The sequence below is a fragment of the Lactuca virosa genome, chromosome 1 (assembly GCF_052849685.1).
Source record: "Lactuca virosa cultivar CGN04683 chromosome 1, Lactuca_virosa_CGN04683_v6, whole genome shotgun sequence".
In the NCBI taxonomy this organism is placed as follows: domain Eukaryota; kingdom Viridiplantae; phylum Streptophyta; class Magnoliopsida; order Asterales; family Asteraceae; genus Lactuca; species Lactuca virosa.
Genome location: NC_136426.1, coordinates 67,068,084 through 67,085,932, shown reverse-complemented (window position 1 = coordinate 67,085,932; position 17,849 = coordinate 67,068,084). Strand labels below are relative to the sequence as shown.

The 17,849-nt window shown below is 35.6% G+C and overlaps 2 protein-coding genes across 2 annotated transcripts; both read left to right on the top strand.

Annotated features, from left to right (window-relative positions):
• Positions 1-2,789: 2,789 nt before the first annotated feature.
• EMB3123 (PPR containing protein) lies at positions 2,790-3,723 on the top strand. The gene has a single exon (XM_079074835.1). The coding sequence runs from the start codon at positions 2,849-2,851 to the stop codon at positions 3,551-3,553; it is 705 nt and encodes a 234-aa protein (XP_078930961.1). The 5' UTR covers positions 2,790-2,848; the 3' UTR covers positions 3,554-3,723.
• Positions 3,724-4,564: 841 nt separating this feature from the next.
• Positions 4,565-8,541, top strand: LOC145143953 (peroxisome biogenesis protein 2-like). The gene is made up of 8 exons (XM_079074834.1): positions 4,565-4,996; positions 5,381-5,494; positions 5,574-5,727; positions 5,838-5,974; positions 6,138-6,238; positions 6,526-6,643; positions 7,075-7,241; positions 8,173-8,541. The coding sequence occupies exons 1-8, from the start codon at positions 4,850-4,852 to the stop codon at positions 8,279-8,281; spliced, it is 1,047 nt and encodes a 348-aa protein (XP_078930960.1). The 5' UTR covers positions 4,565-4,849; the 3' UTR covers positions 8,282-8,541.
• The last annotated feature ends 9,308 nt before the right edge of the window (positions 8,542-17,849 follow it).

The following is a 17,849-nucleotide window of genomic DNA, read 5'->3' as shown; positions in this document are numbered from 1 at the left end:
TGAAGCTATTCTTGGGTATGAGCTCAGATCTGAAGTTGTAACTTCAGATCTAAACTCTCTTTGGTTTGTAAGTCCATAAAGCTATCAACTTTGGCAAGTATGAACCCTTCCTTAAGTGTAAAACTCCATTGCAAGCTTGGTTTTGTCATTATGACACTTTAGAGCCTTGCATGCACGTAAAGTTTGCAACTTTACGTGATAAACATGCCTTGGGAAGTTGGATCTGCAATATGGAACCTTGCCACAGCTTAAAAAACATCTGAATGGATGAAGGACTGAAGGGACTCAGCGAGTTGCATGGTCAACTCGGCGAGTCCGATAAAGATTGTCGTGGGCTCGACGAGTCAGTAGAGTGACTCGGCGAGTCAGCTAGGGTTTTCCCAACCTTTGGACACGCATGAAATCGGCAAGTTGAAAGGAAACTCGACGAGTTGACCAAGGAGTTTACGACCGCAAACATTAGGAAATCGACGAGTCACTCAAGTGACTCGGCGAGTTGACGAGTTATGCAAGGAACTCGGCGAGTGGTTGGTTGTACTCGACGAGTCGGGTCAACATGGACTGTTGACCTTGACCGTTGACTTTGACTTTGACCAAGGGCTAAGTATTTGACTTCTGGGAGCATTTTTGGGAAATTAGAGATTTATGGATATGGTTCTATGGTGAAAATAGGTGGTGGAGTTTGTGAGGGTGATTCGAGAGTTGAGCTTATCACTTCAGCACGTCAGTTGCGAGGTGAGTTCTCCTCACTATATAAACAGGGTCTAAGGCACCAATGCCGGCCCTTATCGGATTCGTATCCGAGTTTATTGCATGATATGGTTATTGATTTACATCCTGGTAATTAGGATGGTGATATGCTTAGTGACCTGGTAGGTCTGTATCCTGGTTTATGGAATTATGCTATGTTAGTGATATGTTAGATCGGTATCCTGATTATAGGATGGTTGATATGTTATTGATCGGTTAGATCTGTATCCTGGTTATAGGATGTTGTTATGATTATTGATCTGTTAGATCGGTATCCTGCTTATAGGATGGTTGACATGTTATTGATCGGTTAGATATGTATCATGGTTATAGGATGTTGTTATGATTATTGATCTGTTAGATCGGTTGACTATTATATATGCTAGCGTATGATATTTATGTGCACATGTTGGTTTGATTTGGGGATGGGTTGAGGCAGTCCTGCTTTGTGCTGAAGGCCAACATACCTAGGGCGGTCCGGTAACCTGAAGGCCCTGCAAAGGGATTCAGTCAGGCCGAAGGCCCGACGAGCGGTCCGGATAGGCTGTAGGCCCTGCGAGGCGGTCCAGTCATACCGAAGGCTCGGGAACGGTCCAGATAGGCTGTAGGCCCTGCGAGGCGGTCCAGTCAGGCTGAAGGCTCATTATGCATGCTGTTGTTATGTATTTGTTGATATGATATGATTATGGTTATATGAGGTTGGTATTTTGGGGGTAACTCACTAAGCTTTCGGGCTTACAGTTTCAGTTTATTGTTTCAGGTTCAGCGGATGGCGGCGGGAAGGAGAAGGCGTGACCGTACACTTCCTCGATTGATGATTATGATTTCTGGGAACTCTGATGTATAAACTATTTTGAAAACAAATTGTAATAATTGAATGGTTTCAAATGATTTAAAAAGTTTTAAATTGACTCGAATTTTATGGGTGTTACAGAACCAAAAGCATAACCAACAAACTATGAAGAGATCTAAACATACACAAATCAAGATGCAAACTTGATACCTTAGAAAGCTTTCCCACAAGATGATGATTCTGGATCCAAAGCCTTTCCACCAATCATGACAACTTCAAGATTCCCCTCTTCCTTCACAAAGACCAAAAATGAGCACCAAGACTTCTTAATAGCTCAAGAACACCACTAAGAGGCTAAGGGGTCGATTTAGGGTTTTTAGGGTATGGAGGCTGGCTAGGAAATGAACAAAAGAGGCTAACATAAAGCTTATATAGGAAAAAATTAGGGTTTTACACTTCACCCTCGTTCGCCCCGCGTACTACTCATACGCCCAACATACGAGGTCTCGCTCCCCCGATCCAATCCTCGCCGTACGCTAAGCGTACTCCACACTACGCCTCGTGTATCAGCCTTCACAACAGTACGCCCCACATACTTCCTAGGTACGCCCCTGTACTAGGGTTTTCTCTTAAACCCTTAAGCACTCCGAAGGCCATAACTTCTTCGTTATAAATCCGATTTCGACGATCCTTATATCCATGAAAAGGTAACAAGAAGCTTTACACTTTAATCAACTCATACTTGCCATAAAATTTCCCAAACGAAAATCCAATCTCCATGAAAGCCCGCTGCCATTTTACCAAAATACCTATTGGCTCCAAAACCAAATCCGAACGCCCGAAACATCTACATTTTACATCACCCACACCCAACTGGATAACGATTCAGAACATGGCGTTACACTTTTGACAATTAAATTTTCAAAAACCATTTAGTTTTATCAAATTTTGAATATATATTTATATTTTATACTTTTATAATCTTAAGGGTTTTTTTGCAAAATATTTGTAAACTTAAAGGTTTTTCGTAAAAAATAATTTATGGTAACCTGAAACCTGCTATTACAGATAAAAATGGCAAAACCGAAAAAAAAATGACAAGTTTGCGGCATAAACGAACCAAAAATCTGTCGAAAAGTAAAAAGAACATTTTCTGCCAAAGCTAAGGCTTTCTTTTATCCCTTCTTTCTCATTTTCTAGTTTCTATATAGGTATGGGTAAAATAGTAATTTTTGGTACCCAGCTCCGTTCATCTCATCAACCTCCAAAAGAGTCGTATCTTTTAAACGTTATCCTCATCGCTTTATGGCGTCTTCGCTCCGCCTTCATCTGCCATTCTGCTCTCCCTGCAACCGTTCCGCCGCCTTTAACCCCATCGGAAATCCTAGATGCTATACTACAGTTCGATGCGGTCCGAGAGACAACCGTGGTCCGCTATACAAAGGCCGAACGCTGAGCATAGAGGCAATACAAGCCGTTCAATCACTCAAACGATCACACCGTTCAGATCCCACCAATAATGATACCGTTTCCAAAACACTATCTCGCCTCGTCAAATCCGACCTCGTCGCCGCCTTCAACGAGCTCCTCCGTCAAGATCAGTTCGACCTAGCTCTCAAAGTCTTCTCCGCCATCAGATCTGAGGACTGGTACAAAACCGACCTATCTCTGTACGCGAAGCTGGTGGCGTCGATGGCGACTAAAAGGATGACGGATGATATTGACAATCTGATCCTCGACATAGAAGTGGATGACGTGGTTTCATCTGATTCGAAGGGACTCATAACGCTTATCAAGGCGTTGCTTGCTGCTGACAGGGCTGAATCGACGGTCAGGATATATGAGATGATGAAATCCGGCGGGTGGAATTGTAATTCTCCATCGAATGATTATGTAGGTAAGGTTTTGAGTAGGGGATTGAGGAGATTAGGGAAGAAGAAGGTAGCTGATGAGATAGATTCGGAAATTGGGAGGGTGTCGGGTGGTATTTCGGAAAAGATGGTGGTTTAAACTGTAAAATTGGTATGGAGAATATAAGCTTCACATTTTAGTCAGCCAAATTACAGTATCAGGTCTAGAAATGCACACAATTTTGAATTTTCATTTTTTTTTTATGTTATTATGTTTCATGACAAAGAAACTGTCTCTATAGTCTATATACATCCTTTTTTTTTTCTTCATATTTAGGCATTACTTGATTTTTCTCATTAAACACAATTATAACTGCATCTTTAAAATAACCATTACCGGTAATATTCGAATTCCTTGAAACTTGGTCTTTGTGGGTCAGAAGAAAGCTTTTGCAACCGAGCCACATTTGGAATACATATTTATCAGGCTGTTTCCAATTGGCAACACTGGAATTAGTGATTCCATTCCATTCCGGATAACATAACAATAAACATCCATCCTACCTTCATCCAATAAAAAGAGAATTAACCAAGAGTACTTTGAAGAAATACATAAGAATCGGATGTTAAACCAACCATAAGTGATAAGTCCATGTATTTACACCATAAGTGATAAGTCCATATAAACTCAAAGATCTTTCTAGCTAATCGTGATTTGACCAGATTTAGCAAATTCATTTACCAACATCCAAGTCATGTAAAAATCCAAACTTTTGTATTGCACATATTTAATCCATTGATGGGAGACGGAGGCATGAACACTGAACAGCACCGTTGGAGGAGTGACTGGCGTGAACTGCTCTCGTGAGGGGGATGGGGTGAAAAAGATCTCGTGGAGGGGGGCGCTTGAAAGAACAAGGTTACAACTTAGAAGAAGTTCTCAAAAAACTAAAGCTAATTTTTTTTTTTTTTTTTTAAAAAGGTCGATCAAACCTTTTTATATCTATAGTTTTCTAAAAAGACAAATGTGTATTTTTTTTTTCACACTCGCAAACATAAATAGTGAAAAAATATATTTTCAAAAAGACAAATACCACCCAATTAATCTCAAGTTGAAGTTTCTTAACCGTTCATTTCTAGACCCGCCTAGACACTCAACAATGGAATGATTTGAAAGCACTTGCATGCCTTTTCTAATTTGAGGTTTTCAAAAAAACAATAAAAAAAGAAAAAAAAAAATCAAAGTTATCTCCGGTTCTCCACTGCTCGGTTCCACCGTGAAACTGTAACTGGAAACCATCTCCATTCTCCGCCAGTGGTGTCTCACAAACCAAATCACACACGGCGTTTGGATCTAAACATCGCCCGGCATCCCGATTCCAGTTCCTCAGTGTTGCTGGCATCGGTGTGCCGTTCCTGCTATAATCGTAGAAAACTATACACTTGAAAATTTTATATGATGCGAGAAACCCTGGCGACAGCATCATCTTCATCATCGCCATCATCGACGGCGACAAATGTTATCCCTCCAGCTGAAGCTGCTTGGGTTAATACATATGAAAGATTATCACCGCGCTGGAAATCATTCGTCCTTCCTTCTCAGGTAAATCATTCGCCCTCCTTCTCAGGTATTGACTGTAGGTTTTGTTTAGTTTGCTTTCTATTAATTCAGATTTTGTCATGTTAATCCAAACGAAATCAATGTTCAGGTTATGAATCTAATGTCGAACTAAATAATTAAACTCAGAATGATCGTTTATTAAGCTGTTAGAAGCAAAATCAGCGTTCAGGATTAGGAATCTCATATGATTAATCTCAGAGTGAATTAGTTGAGTTATTGGAAACAAATTTAATGCGCAAGGACCTCATATAAATTCATCAACATCTTTCTAGGAGTAAACAAGTGGTTTTTCATATCCATGAAGGTACCTTATCTCCTCTCTCTTTTAACACATAGCTAATTGATTCGTTGGTGAATTTTCTGCAGTCTGCAATTCCAATTGTGATATCAAGAGTTAACCAGGTGGATGCAGCGAGACTTGATGTTGAGATGTCAGCCATGTTGAAAGAGCAATTGGTCAAGGTTTTCTCTGTAATGAAGGTATATTATGAAATAATCTAGGTTTTTCTTTTTGTTTCCATCTTTAATTTCTTACCAAATCTCATCCTTTTGGGATTAGCCAGGATTGCTATTTCAGTACGAAGCTGAGCTTGATGCTTTCCTTGAGTTTCTCATTTGGAGGTTCTCCATTTGGGTTGATAAACCTACTCCAGGAAATGCTCTCATGAATCTGCGATATAGAGATGAGCATGCCATGACTACAAGAGGGGAAAGTAAGAAGTTTGAAATATATGATTATATCCATTCTACCATGTTCTCCTTGTGAGTTTGTGACCAATACCATGTCGCCTTACATCTCAATTAATTCAAATCTATTCTCCAGTTAGAACAGGCTTGGAGGGACCTGGACTCACTATTGCTCAGAAGATATGGTATTGTGTTGCTACAGTTGGTGGACAATATATTTGGACTCGTCTACAGTCTTTTTTTGCTTTTCGTCGAGGGGTTGATTCTAATCAGGTATATGCTATTCCATGTTTAGATAGTTGAACCCTCATCTTTCTGTAATTGCAATCCTGCCCTCCCCTCAGTATGATAATAAATGAAGATGAATAAATTAAAATTTTGTTTTCTTTTTTGGTCCCAATTTCTTTTTCTCTCACCCCTTCCATTCCATGGGCAGAGGTCAGCGGGTCATCGAGCTTGGTTTATAATCCAACGTACTGAAGGGTTTTATAAAGCTGCATCTTTCACCAATTTGCTTATTTTTCTTTACTCTGGGAGGTATGCAATGAGCTTTAAGCACCTCTTCATTTTGATGGTTTTGCTAATTGGAATATGTTAATGGCTTAGTGCTGCTGGAACTTATTTATAACTATCTTTTCAAGTGACTTAATTTCATTATAAAATGGTACTAGATGCCAACAAATAGCTACTTGGGTTAAAGGGCGAAGAAACTTAGGGAGTACATATAATATAAAAAACATGGCTAAATATATCCTGATATATGATATATGACTGAATCTAGAAATTAAGACATGATTATTAGTTGTATATTATATTATTTACAGGTACAGGAATCTTATTGAGAGAGCTCTAGGAGCCAGACTTGTATATGGGAGCCCTCATATGAATCGTGCTGTTAGCTTCGAATACATGAATCGCCAGTTAGTTTGGAATGAATTCTCGGTAATTTTCGTTGTTATGAATATTGATTAGCTGGATTTTGTAGGAGTTGGCTGGAATTGGAATTCAATTTCATTCCATTTCTGGTATTTGGTTGCAAATGACTACAGAACTGAATTCCGTTGGAATTTACAAAATCCCATGAGTGATGGAATTCAACCTTCCTTTCCATAAACTCATGGATTTCAATTCCAATCTCCAGTTCTCCACTCTTTTGTATAAATGACTTGAATACCCCTTCTAAGCCCTACTATTAACGCTGTAGAATGTTGGTTTTTTCCTCTTATCATCAAAATTTGTAAAGTGGTTGTGTGTGCATAAATTTATGTTTACTACTATATGTAATTCTATTTTGCTTCATCGGTGTAATTTTACCAATCTTCCCTCTTTTGTATAAATGAAGTAGTTACATACCCATTGTTATGCATTTGCAGGAAATGTTGTTGCTGCTACTTCCTATTCTCAATTCATCTTCAATGAAAAGTCTTTTTCGTCCATTTTCAAAGGACAAGTCTTCAGGTTCTGAGGGGGATGATACATTATGCCCCATCTGTAAGGCCAGTCCAACAATCGCATATGTAGCTCTTCCTTGCCACCATAGGTACGTAATTACACACATAATATTTTCCAAAACTTTGATTTTGATGCTTGCCACATTTAATCAAAGGTAAGTTACAGAAATGGTCCCTGTATTTGTATGATTGTTGCACTGGCAGTCCAACTTTTTTTTCCCTAACCTTGTGGTCCCTATGTTTGTCATTTGTTAAGGAGAAGGAAGGTCACTGGTCCATGTGAAATGACTATAATAAACTTTCCGATTTCTAACCTTATGGACCCTATGTTTGTCATTTGTTACGGGGTGGGGACCACATTTAATATTATTTTAATAAAAAACAGTAAAAGGAAATGTTTAAAGAAAATAAATAAGGGTATTTTAGTCATTCGACTCATTTTCCATGGTTTAGTAAACACATGGACCTTTTTTCGTAACAAATGGCAAACTTAGGGATCAAATGACAAACATACAACCACAGGGACCATTTCTGTTTAATCAACTTAAAAACTCATGGCGCATGAATAACATTATGTTCTACCACATGCTTATGATGGTTGGTCTTTTTGTTGACTTGTGATCAAGACATCTGAAACTCTCTTGGTTTGATCATAGAGGGTTAAATGCAAGAATTAGCAATGTACTTTCGTTGATTTGTTTATTATAGTATCTTACTTTCATTTCTTCATATTACAACATTGAAAAATCTACCTAATTAAAGCAATTAGCAATTGTAATTGCTATAATTCCTCAGATTAGACAAAGTATAATATATTAATAAGAATTAAAGCTTGAAAGTACAAATGTGCAATGTTATGATTGGGTAGACGTTTCAAGGTCCAACCAATGTCTTAGTACGTAAAAAAGAAAATTGTTAGTAGAATGTTGTGATAATAAGAAATGAAAGTAGGATGCTATAATACAACTTAAAGGTAGATAGTAATTATGATGGTTACTGTTGTTGGGTTTGGGTTGGCAGGTATTGTTACTACTGTCTTAGTACACGGTGTGCTGCAACTACAACATTCCGGTGCTCTAAATGTAGTGAACCAGTTGTTGCTATGCAACATGGTTCCATTGTCAACTAATAACAACAAGTATATGCTACTCCTACAACTAGAACCACATAATAAAAAAAAGAGATCAAGGACAATTGTAGATTTGTGTAAAAAGAAGAAAGAAATAGTGCCATTTTATCAAGGAATTGATGTTTACCTTGGAAAAGCAAATATATGTTAGCTACTTTTGGTGGGCACATGCTTTTTTTATTACCCCTTTTGAAATGAAAAGGCATCCCAGCGAAAGCCCAAAACGTAAAAATTCTTGAATAAAGATGGGCTTATGTAAATTTTTTTGAATAAAGATAGACTTATTGTTAAAAAAGTCACAATATTTTGGCTTAATTAAAAGAAAATGACGGCAAACCGACTAAAATTTTGGAAAAACTTTTTTTGGACGGTTTCGCAGATTTACCTGATATTCCGTCTTTTTTCCGATAATTTGGTCAAATATTGAGACTTTTATGAAGGTTATCCTGTTATCAGCCAATAACCAAAATATTGAGATTTTTTTTTTTTTAAAGATTAGCTTTGAATTAATGTATATTATTATTAACAAATCATCAAAAATGTAACATATCTTTTTTATTATAAACAAAGGAAATACAAATGATGGACTAAATACTCTTTTATTGCTTGCCGACAATTTCAAACTCTTCATTCTTATACATTACCATCGATGTTGTGCTGGGATACACTTTGTGAGTGTTTTTCTGATGATGGTGATCCTTTTATGTTCTTTAACCTAACTAGCATCCAACCTTGATACATTACCTGATAACAACCATCAGCTAAAACACATCCATCGAAAGTGAAAAATAAACCTTGAATGACAATTTAATTGGAAACGAGTGGAGAGTGATTATCTATCTGATAGAATTAATTGACCCAAATACTATTAAAGCAAGAGTCTTGTCTAGAAGGCCCAATAAAGGGTAAAACAGGAAATAACTTAAGTCGGTAGGTTAGAAAGAAGAATAAATAGAGAAGAGTCACGTTAAAGCATGTCTAGATATTTTTGATATTGTGATACGTTTGTATCGGCTCTAAGCTTGATAGGCCGTGAGAGACGGTAAATCCTTGGAACAATCAATCGATTGTGTTTCGTTGTTAATCAATTTCATCTTCTTCCATAAATCTTCTTTGCTCTTTGATTTATGTAAACCCTAGTATCTATTCTTCATCACTATTAAATTGTTATTCAAGGTTCTCTTTCACTCTATATATATATGTGGTTAGCTGATAGTTGTTACCATGTAAGGTATCAATGTTAGGTTGTAGTCAGATTAAGAAAACAAAAAAGGAACACAAACATAATACATCTCACCACGACATCTACCATGATGCATAAGAGGAATGTAGATAGTTTGAAATGGTTATCAAACAATAAAGGAGTACTTAGTCCACATTTTCATTCATAGAAATTAGCAATGATTGTATTTATTTTGTTTATAATAAAAGATATGTTATATTTATAAATAAATTGTTACTAATAATACATATTAATTCAAGGATAATCTTAAAAAAAGTCCCAAAATATTTTGGTTAGTGGTTAATTGAAAAAAGTCTCAATATTTTGACAAAATTGACGGAAAAATACATAATACTAGATGAATCTACGAAATCGACTAAAAAAGGGGGTTTCCGAATTTTTAGTCGGTATTCTAGCATTATATATATATATATATATATATATATATATATAGAGAGAGAGAGAGAGAGAGAGCGGGAGCGGGGGAGAGAGAGAGAGAGAGAGATTTTTTCTATTAATTAGGTCAAAATGTTATGAATATTCTAACAATAACCTGTAAAACTATAAAACTATGTAGTATATATGGTCCCAATCAAGGTGTGTAAATAGTACAATATGTTAGCCTATCTTTTTTATTAATATCTATCCTTTATTTTAGGTACAAAATATGATAGTTTTGGTTTGATTTATTTTGTAACATTAGCATCTTTAAAGAAAACAACCATGCATTTTCATTATTCAAATTTGTACTTTGTAATATTGTAAAGTCTCAAATATCTGGTTCAATAATTTTTTGATTGTAAAAGCATATAAAAGATTTATTTTTTAAATAGGCAAATTTTTAGGAAATGTGGTATTTTACTTTGTTATAGTTATAACTTATAATTGAGATGCGATCATCCTAAAATGGTCACAATGATTTATACTAAAAGATCTTGAGAATTGCAAAAGGTTATCATATACTATTTTGATTAACAGAAGAATTGTATGAATTTTATATAAACTATTTAGAAAACCATATTTTATCCTTACGATTGTCTACTCCTAGTCAGCTCTTGTCTTGGCTTACGTAGAGTCTAAGTCGCATTAACCTGACATATTGACTATTTCTGAAATTTAAAAAGAAATGAACAATTTAATTAGGCTTAAAAGGTGTCGTTTAGTGCTTTAGAAGCCAATGTTGGTTGTCTAATCCCAGTCAACCCCATTCCCAACCATACCAACTTCTACTTTTTTCGAACAGTCTGTGTAGTTGGGAAGGAAAGTACGATCATGATCTTCTAAAATGAATGAAATCATGAAAATCAAATGTTTATATGAGTAATGAAGATCGAAAACAAAGGGAAGGAAAGTACGATCATGAAGATCCGACCCTCTATGCTATGTAGAAGGCACGATTGATACATTTCCAAATTTCGATTATGTAGCTTTGTCTATCGAAGATTTGAAGGATGAGCTCATGAAGGTGATTAAGGATGGATGTGATTTTGTTTATTATGGTGTTTATGGTGAGTCACTATCTTAAACATTAGGAAAGCTTCAAGATGAATTGGACTACATCAAATTTGTTGATTACGCGTATACAAGTGGTCATGGACGAGTTTATTGAGTCAAGGTGGGTCACACGCATGAGCCACCTAATTTTTTAATTTGTATAAGAAATTATAGAATTTTTCTTTGGTATATGCCTTAAATATTTTGAAGGACATACCATAATATTTCTGGATAAAAAAGGAAGGAAAAAGGTATAAACTATAAACAATAGAAGACATATCATATTAGGTGGCATGAAGGAGTCCTACATGGACTTGAAAAAGAAAGTAATGAGGGGGATTTTCCATTTTAAATAAACGCTTCCCTTTTCATGTTTTCACATTATAAGCTTGTTGGGCCTTTCACTACCAAATTTTATACATGTTGAACCAGTTATTTGGTTAAATGGTTAAATCGGTCTGGTTGAACTTGGTTATGAAACCACATGGTTTTCTATTTTAGACTCGCCTCTGCAAGTGGTAGTAGTATGCCTATTTACGATGATCAATTTAATGAGCATTTGTTTGAGTAGATATAGGATGAGGTAACACCAGAAACAAATGAAATGCCCTTATTTTCCAAGGAAGAATAATAGTTGGAGGATACCATTTCCTATAAAGAAATTCCCTACGAGCATGTTATGAAAGATGAGATAACTCCCACTTTTAACAACATTATAAATAACAAGTTAGCAAAGGATCTTTCAAAAAAAAAGTTTTTTAGCAAAGGAAGAATAGATGAATCTCAAAATGTAAGTGCACTTGATAATACCAAGAAGCTATGAGTGTGTTTACTTGCGGAAAAATGGGCCGTTTTCCGGAAAAATTTTCCAAGAAAAATGAGAATTTTGAAAACGCGTTTAGTTCGTCTATTTTTCTAAATTTTTCACGGAAAATGAAAATTTTCCGTTTTCTAAAATTACAAAGAAGTTGGAAATTTTTGGAAAACCAATAATTATTGTTTTCCACATTTTTATAATTTCAAATTTTTTCTAAAATATAAACACACACTCACTCCCATCTCTACCTACCCCCACCTCTACACCTCCAACCCACCACACCCCTACCTACCCACACCCCCCCATACCTCCCCACACACACACACAAACACAAAGCCACCCCCACAAACAGACACACATACACACACATAAACAAACACCCACCCCTACCCCCAAACACACACACATACACACACACACACACCCATCCCCACCCTCACCCAATCCCCCACAAACACACACACACACACACACAAACCCATACCTACCCCACCCCCACAAAAACACACACACACACAAACCCGCCCCCACCCCCCAAAAACACACCCACACACACACCCACACCCACCCACACACCCACCCACCCCACCCCCACAAACACACACACACAAACACCCACACACACACCTACCCACCCAACACCACTACCACAATCACCGACCTACCATCACCATCACCACCACCACTACCCCATCAGCAGCACCACCACCACCGCCACCGCCATCACCACCACTGCCACGATTGCCGCCACCACCACCACCGCCTGTCATCACCACCATCGCCGCCCACCCGCTACCATCGCAGCCCCCACCCCCACCCTACCGCCGCAACTATTTTCTAAAAATGAAAACCAATAGAAAAATACACATCTAAACACGTTTTCTAATTTTCTAAAACTGAAAATGAAAAATGAATAAGTTTTAACTAAACGCGTTTCTAAAATTTTCAATGAAAAAGGAAAATGAAAACTGAAAAGGGAAAACGAAAAATAGAAAATGAAAACTGTTTTTCCGTAACTAAACGCAACTTATATTTCTCTATCCATGATCCTATCCAACATTGGAAGCTTCAGAATCCACTGTTGGTTATGCGATTTGAATCACCAAAAGAATTTTTACGAAACTACGTAGTTGCTAATGGTTATAGTCTTTGATGGTAAAATAATTAACATTATAGGTTGTTAGTTAGATGTCGAAAATATGAAAATGATATTCATTGTCTATTTAGGTTATGAGCTTCTTGAACCGGCAAAAATGAAGATGCTTTCCAATTTAAATCTCTTAACATTGTTGCACTAGAAACGTGAACATTGGCACCATCATTACTTATAAATGGATTGGGAATCATTTTAAAGGGAGTTTCTAGTTAACCAACACTTGTTACTAAGGAAACTTAAAGCAGTTGTGACCAAGAAATTGGACATAAAAGTAAGCCTATCCCCATGTCGTAGGGTAAGGAATCATGCAATCAATGAGCTCATGGTCATTGAAGGAACACAATTTTATGTTCTGGAGTTATAGTGAAGAAATAAGGAGGTATAACCCTGGTTCCATAGCCCAAATGGATGTTGACATTATGTCCAATGGAACAACATATTTGAATAAGTCTTACGTATGTTATAAATCACTTAATGATGGATGGAAAGTTGCACGTATGAGAGTGATAAGTTTAGATGTATGAATTTTATAAGGAGTGTGTAAGGGTGAGTTGGAAAAAAAAACTGTTGTATAGTAAGTAGTTATGACTGTAGAATGTGGGGAGTTGTATGGTATTGGATGGGTAAGGGTGTAAGGCGTAATAATTGTAGAACAACATTTCGATTGAAGTGAGTATTTTTTTAATTGCCCGAATTTTTTGTTATTCTAATATTAATACCATTGGAAACATCCATTTTGAAATGGTGCCTGTTGGATCCAAATAAATGGGATGGTGGAGTTTACAGTTAACCTATCACAAATGAATGACTTATGACTGTAGAATGTGGGGAGTTGTATGATATTGGATGTGATATTATGTGGCTACTCCTTACGTTATTGGTTTAGTAAGGAAATGTATTTAAGATGATATACAATGAACATCATACCAATGAATGGTAGTGACTTGTGGCCACAAACTAATCACATAATTGCTTTCCAACCAAGAGTAGGAGGATGCCATGTAGGCCCACAACAAAAAGGAAAATAGATGCTCGAGGATGAAGGGAAACATAAAATAAGCCAGGTTGGGAATATGGTGAAATGCAGTATCTATAACAGTATGAGTAAATTACACGAATGGTCCCTATGGTTTGGGATAATTTGCGTTTGGTCCTTAACTTATTTTTTTAACTCGGAAGGTCCCTACTATTTGTTTTTGTTACGCGTTTGGTTCCTACTGTTTGTTTTTGTTACGCGATTGGTCACTGTCTTACCTAAAAAGACTATTATTTAAATAGGAAAAAAATGGGGGAGTAGATAAGGTAAGGTGAGGGGTGAGATTGGGGGTGTGTTTATTTAAATAAATTAAAAAATCAAGGGCAAAATAGTCTTTTTAGGTAAGGCAGGGACCAAGCGCGTAACAAAAACAAACAGTAGGGACCTTCTGAGTTAAAAAAATAAGTTAGGAACCAAACGTGCAAATTACCCTAAACCATAAGGACCATTCGTTTAATTTACTCTAATAGTATCTAGGGCTGTCAAATATGTACCAAGGAGAACCAACCAACATGTTACCAACCGAACCAAGAAAGTTGGTTACCAATATATTTGGTAGCCAACATGTTTGGTTGGTAGTACCGTACCAATTCAGTAAACTTGGTATGATAATGGTATTAAATTTTAAATACCACGGTATTACCGTACCAACCAATTATATATATATATATATATATATATATATATATATATATATATATATATATATATATATATATATATATATATATTATAAAAAATCGAAATCGTATTTTTAAATGTCAAGTGTTTATTGTTTACGATTTTAAAAGTATGATATCAGACATTAGACTTAGTCAATAGTTATTACCACATTAGATTAAAAAGCTGAAAAGTTACTTATTAAAATTTCTTAGTAACTAGAATAGTTAATTTACTAATTTATATTACTAGACAATAAAAGTGTCCCATATCATTACTAGTCTTTAAGTATTACAATTCAAAATTAGATCAATGCTGGTAATATACCATTACCAATTTGTACCAACCAAACTTGTTGGTAGCCAAACAAGTTGGTACCAAGTATAGTTGGTATGGTACTGGTAGCAAAAAATTTATACCAACTATAATTGGTACGGTACACGGTTTGAGTAAAAATCAAGTGGTACCGTACCATGTTCAGCCCTAATAGTATCTGTAATAATGAGACTAGGGACCATTCCTACAAAAGCGCCACAAAGGACTGTAATAAATCTAAGAAATTTCGAGGAAAATAAAAGAAATGGGGAAACATGTCAGAACAACAGGAGCATGCATTGGTATTACATTGTACATTAAATTTTGAAAAATTTAATTACTTACCAAATTAACTTTTGTTATGTAGGACCAACAAAATCAGGATGCTTGCCTTGAATTAGATGATGTCGGAAACTTTGTGGAAATGGATGTGAATGGAAAAGCACATAAAAAGTTGACAAAGGTTGTGAATGTGGAACCTTAAGTGGTGCCACAAAAGTTGCACTCCCTTCACACTAGGCCCCACTTCACCATTTACCATAAAAGTGTGGTTTCATACCATACCCAAGGAGTGGTGCCACACTTGGTTTTTTTTTTTTTTTGAATAAATAAAAAATTTCATTGGTTGTGTTTCAAATGGTAAGAAAGTCATCCAATCACAATCACCCAAGGAGTGCTCCCTTCTACGGCCTCAGTGCACCTCAAGTTTCATTGATTTGAACCTACATAACCAAATGTCAATGTTCTTGTAATTTCAATGGTCCATTAAGTCGCCAATCCTTTATAATATTGACTTTTTATAGGTTTCTTTTCAGTTGAGTTAAAATTGTGTACCTCAAATTATTTAACACTGTATAATGTTAGAATGGATAAATAAAAACAATGAAACATTTTACCTGTCTCATGAGTCAAAAGAGTCTAAGCAGTTCAATATTTAAACTTATATGTTGTCCTTGAAGATTTAAACATGCTAACATCCAATAGTAAATATGTATAAAAAAACATATGCTTGTAGGTTTGCATATTTATTAAAACTTGATTATTTTAAAAAAGAATCAATTCACAAATTCATACTATCCGTGTATTTATCGGTAACCCAAAAATTCTAAATTAAAACGCATGTGATGTGAAAATTCAAGGGTAGAAACTTGTTGGTTACACAATCTTTGTTAAAAGCTTCATTACTCGCCTCCCAAAGCAACTATTATGTATTTCGAGGTTCTTGATCATATCAATGGCTCCAAGAATGTCCACCAACATTGAGCCAGGGTTTGGGTTTCATTTCATTTTCTGGTAGTGTTTTAGGTCAAATGCCGCAGGCTTGCGAATGTCATTGTAGAAACTTGTTGGTTACACAATCTTTTTTAAAAGCTTCATTACTCGCCTCCCAAAGCAACTATTATGTATTTCGAGGTTCTTGATCATATCAATGGCTCCAAGAATGTCCACCAACATTGAGCCAGGGTTTGGGTTTCATTTCATTTTCTGGTAGTGTTTTAGGTCAAATGCTGCAGGCTTGCGAATGTCATTGTAGAAACTTGTTGGTTACACAATCTTTTTTAAAAGCTTCATTACTCGCCTCCCAAAGCAACTATTATGTATTTCGAGGTTCTTGATCATATCAATGGCTCCAAGAATGTCCACCAACATTGAGCCAGGGTTTGGGTTTCATTTCATTTTCTGGTAGTGTTTTAGGTCAAATGCCGCAGGCTTGCGAATGTCATTGTAGAAACTTGTTGGTTACACAATCTTTTTTAAAAGCTTCATTACTCGCCTCCCAAAGCAACTATTATGTATTGTAATAGTGTAAGTGTCGTCTACATGGCTCCCAATTATGTGCAAAATCAACACACCAATCGCATTAAGATCAACATCCATCTTGTTCGTGATCTAATTGCTTTGTTGAGTGTTTGAGTTCATCATGTACATCCCGACTCTTAGTATGTCGATATCTTCAACAATAAGCTTCCATCATCTCTATTATTTTTGGTCCATTTATGTATAGTTGATCTAATTGCTTTGGGACTGTCATGTTTAAGTAAGTCATTCTCTATTGTTTTATTATTTTTTTATTTTTTATATATACATAATTAATGGAAGATATATTTTACAAGAATAAATAAGGGACCACATTGAATAATACAATGGTTTAATCTAAATTTGAAACGATAATGGTTTCAATACATTTTATGAAAAGGCTCACAAATATATACAACAAAACATAAAATTCAACATCGTTTTTTTTTCTGTTGGAAAGAGACATGTCTCAAGCAAGCTATTATAAAGAAAAGAAAGTTCATTGTTTACATTATGCTAAAAAAACGGATAAAGTAATAAACATTATTTCTCTAACGATATCATCTAGAAAGAATGGTATAATTGGTATATGCTTGTTTGTACAATAAGATCTTAATCAAAGTCTAATATTTAACTCTAAGACATTGGACAATTAGGTTCATATATATATATATATATATATATATATATATATATATATATATATATATATATATATATATAAAAGTTCAAATGTGGATTAACATCTATTGTGTGGATGTGTGGACAATGCTATTCTGTAAGAATGACAAAGAAAATATGTTGTTTGATAATGTGAATACGTTCAATCTTACATAACTAATGTTATTATCACGTATTTTCACCAATTAAATCGTCTATAAGGTTACTATATACTTTTTTTATTATTATTCTCATTCTGTCAGAATGTTTATTGAGTCGTATTCTATAAGAATGAAAATGAGTGAAAAACGATGCGTGAAAACAAAAATGAATAAGAATTAGTGAGAATGCATGGAAATGAAAATAATTATGTAAGGTTGAACGTATTCACATTACTAAACAATTTATTCT

What these genes read in the sequence shown, in the direction of transcription:
- LOC145143953 (XM_079074834.1), top strand. Translation starts at nt 4,850, where the DNA reads ATGATGCGAGAAACCCTGGCGACAGCATCATCTTCATCATCGCCATCA. An exon ending in CATTCGTCCTTCCTTCTCAG is followed by an intron (nt 4,997 to 5,380) that starts GTAAATCATTCG and finishes AATTTTCTGCAG; the next exon opens with TCTGCAATTCCAATTGTGAT. An exon ending in CATGACTACAAGAGGGGAAA is followed by an intron (nt 5,728 to 5,837) that starts GTAAGAAGTTTG and finishes TCTATTCTCCAG; the next exon opens with TTAGAACAGGCTTGGAGGGA.
- EMB3123 (XM_079074835.1), top strand. Translation starts at nt 2,849, where the DNA reads ATGGCGTCTTCGCTCCGCCTTCATCTGCCATTCTGCTCTCCCTGCAAC.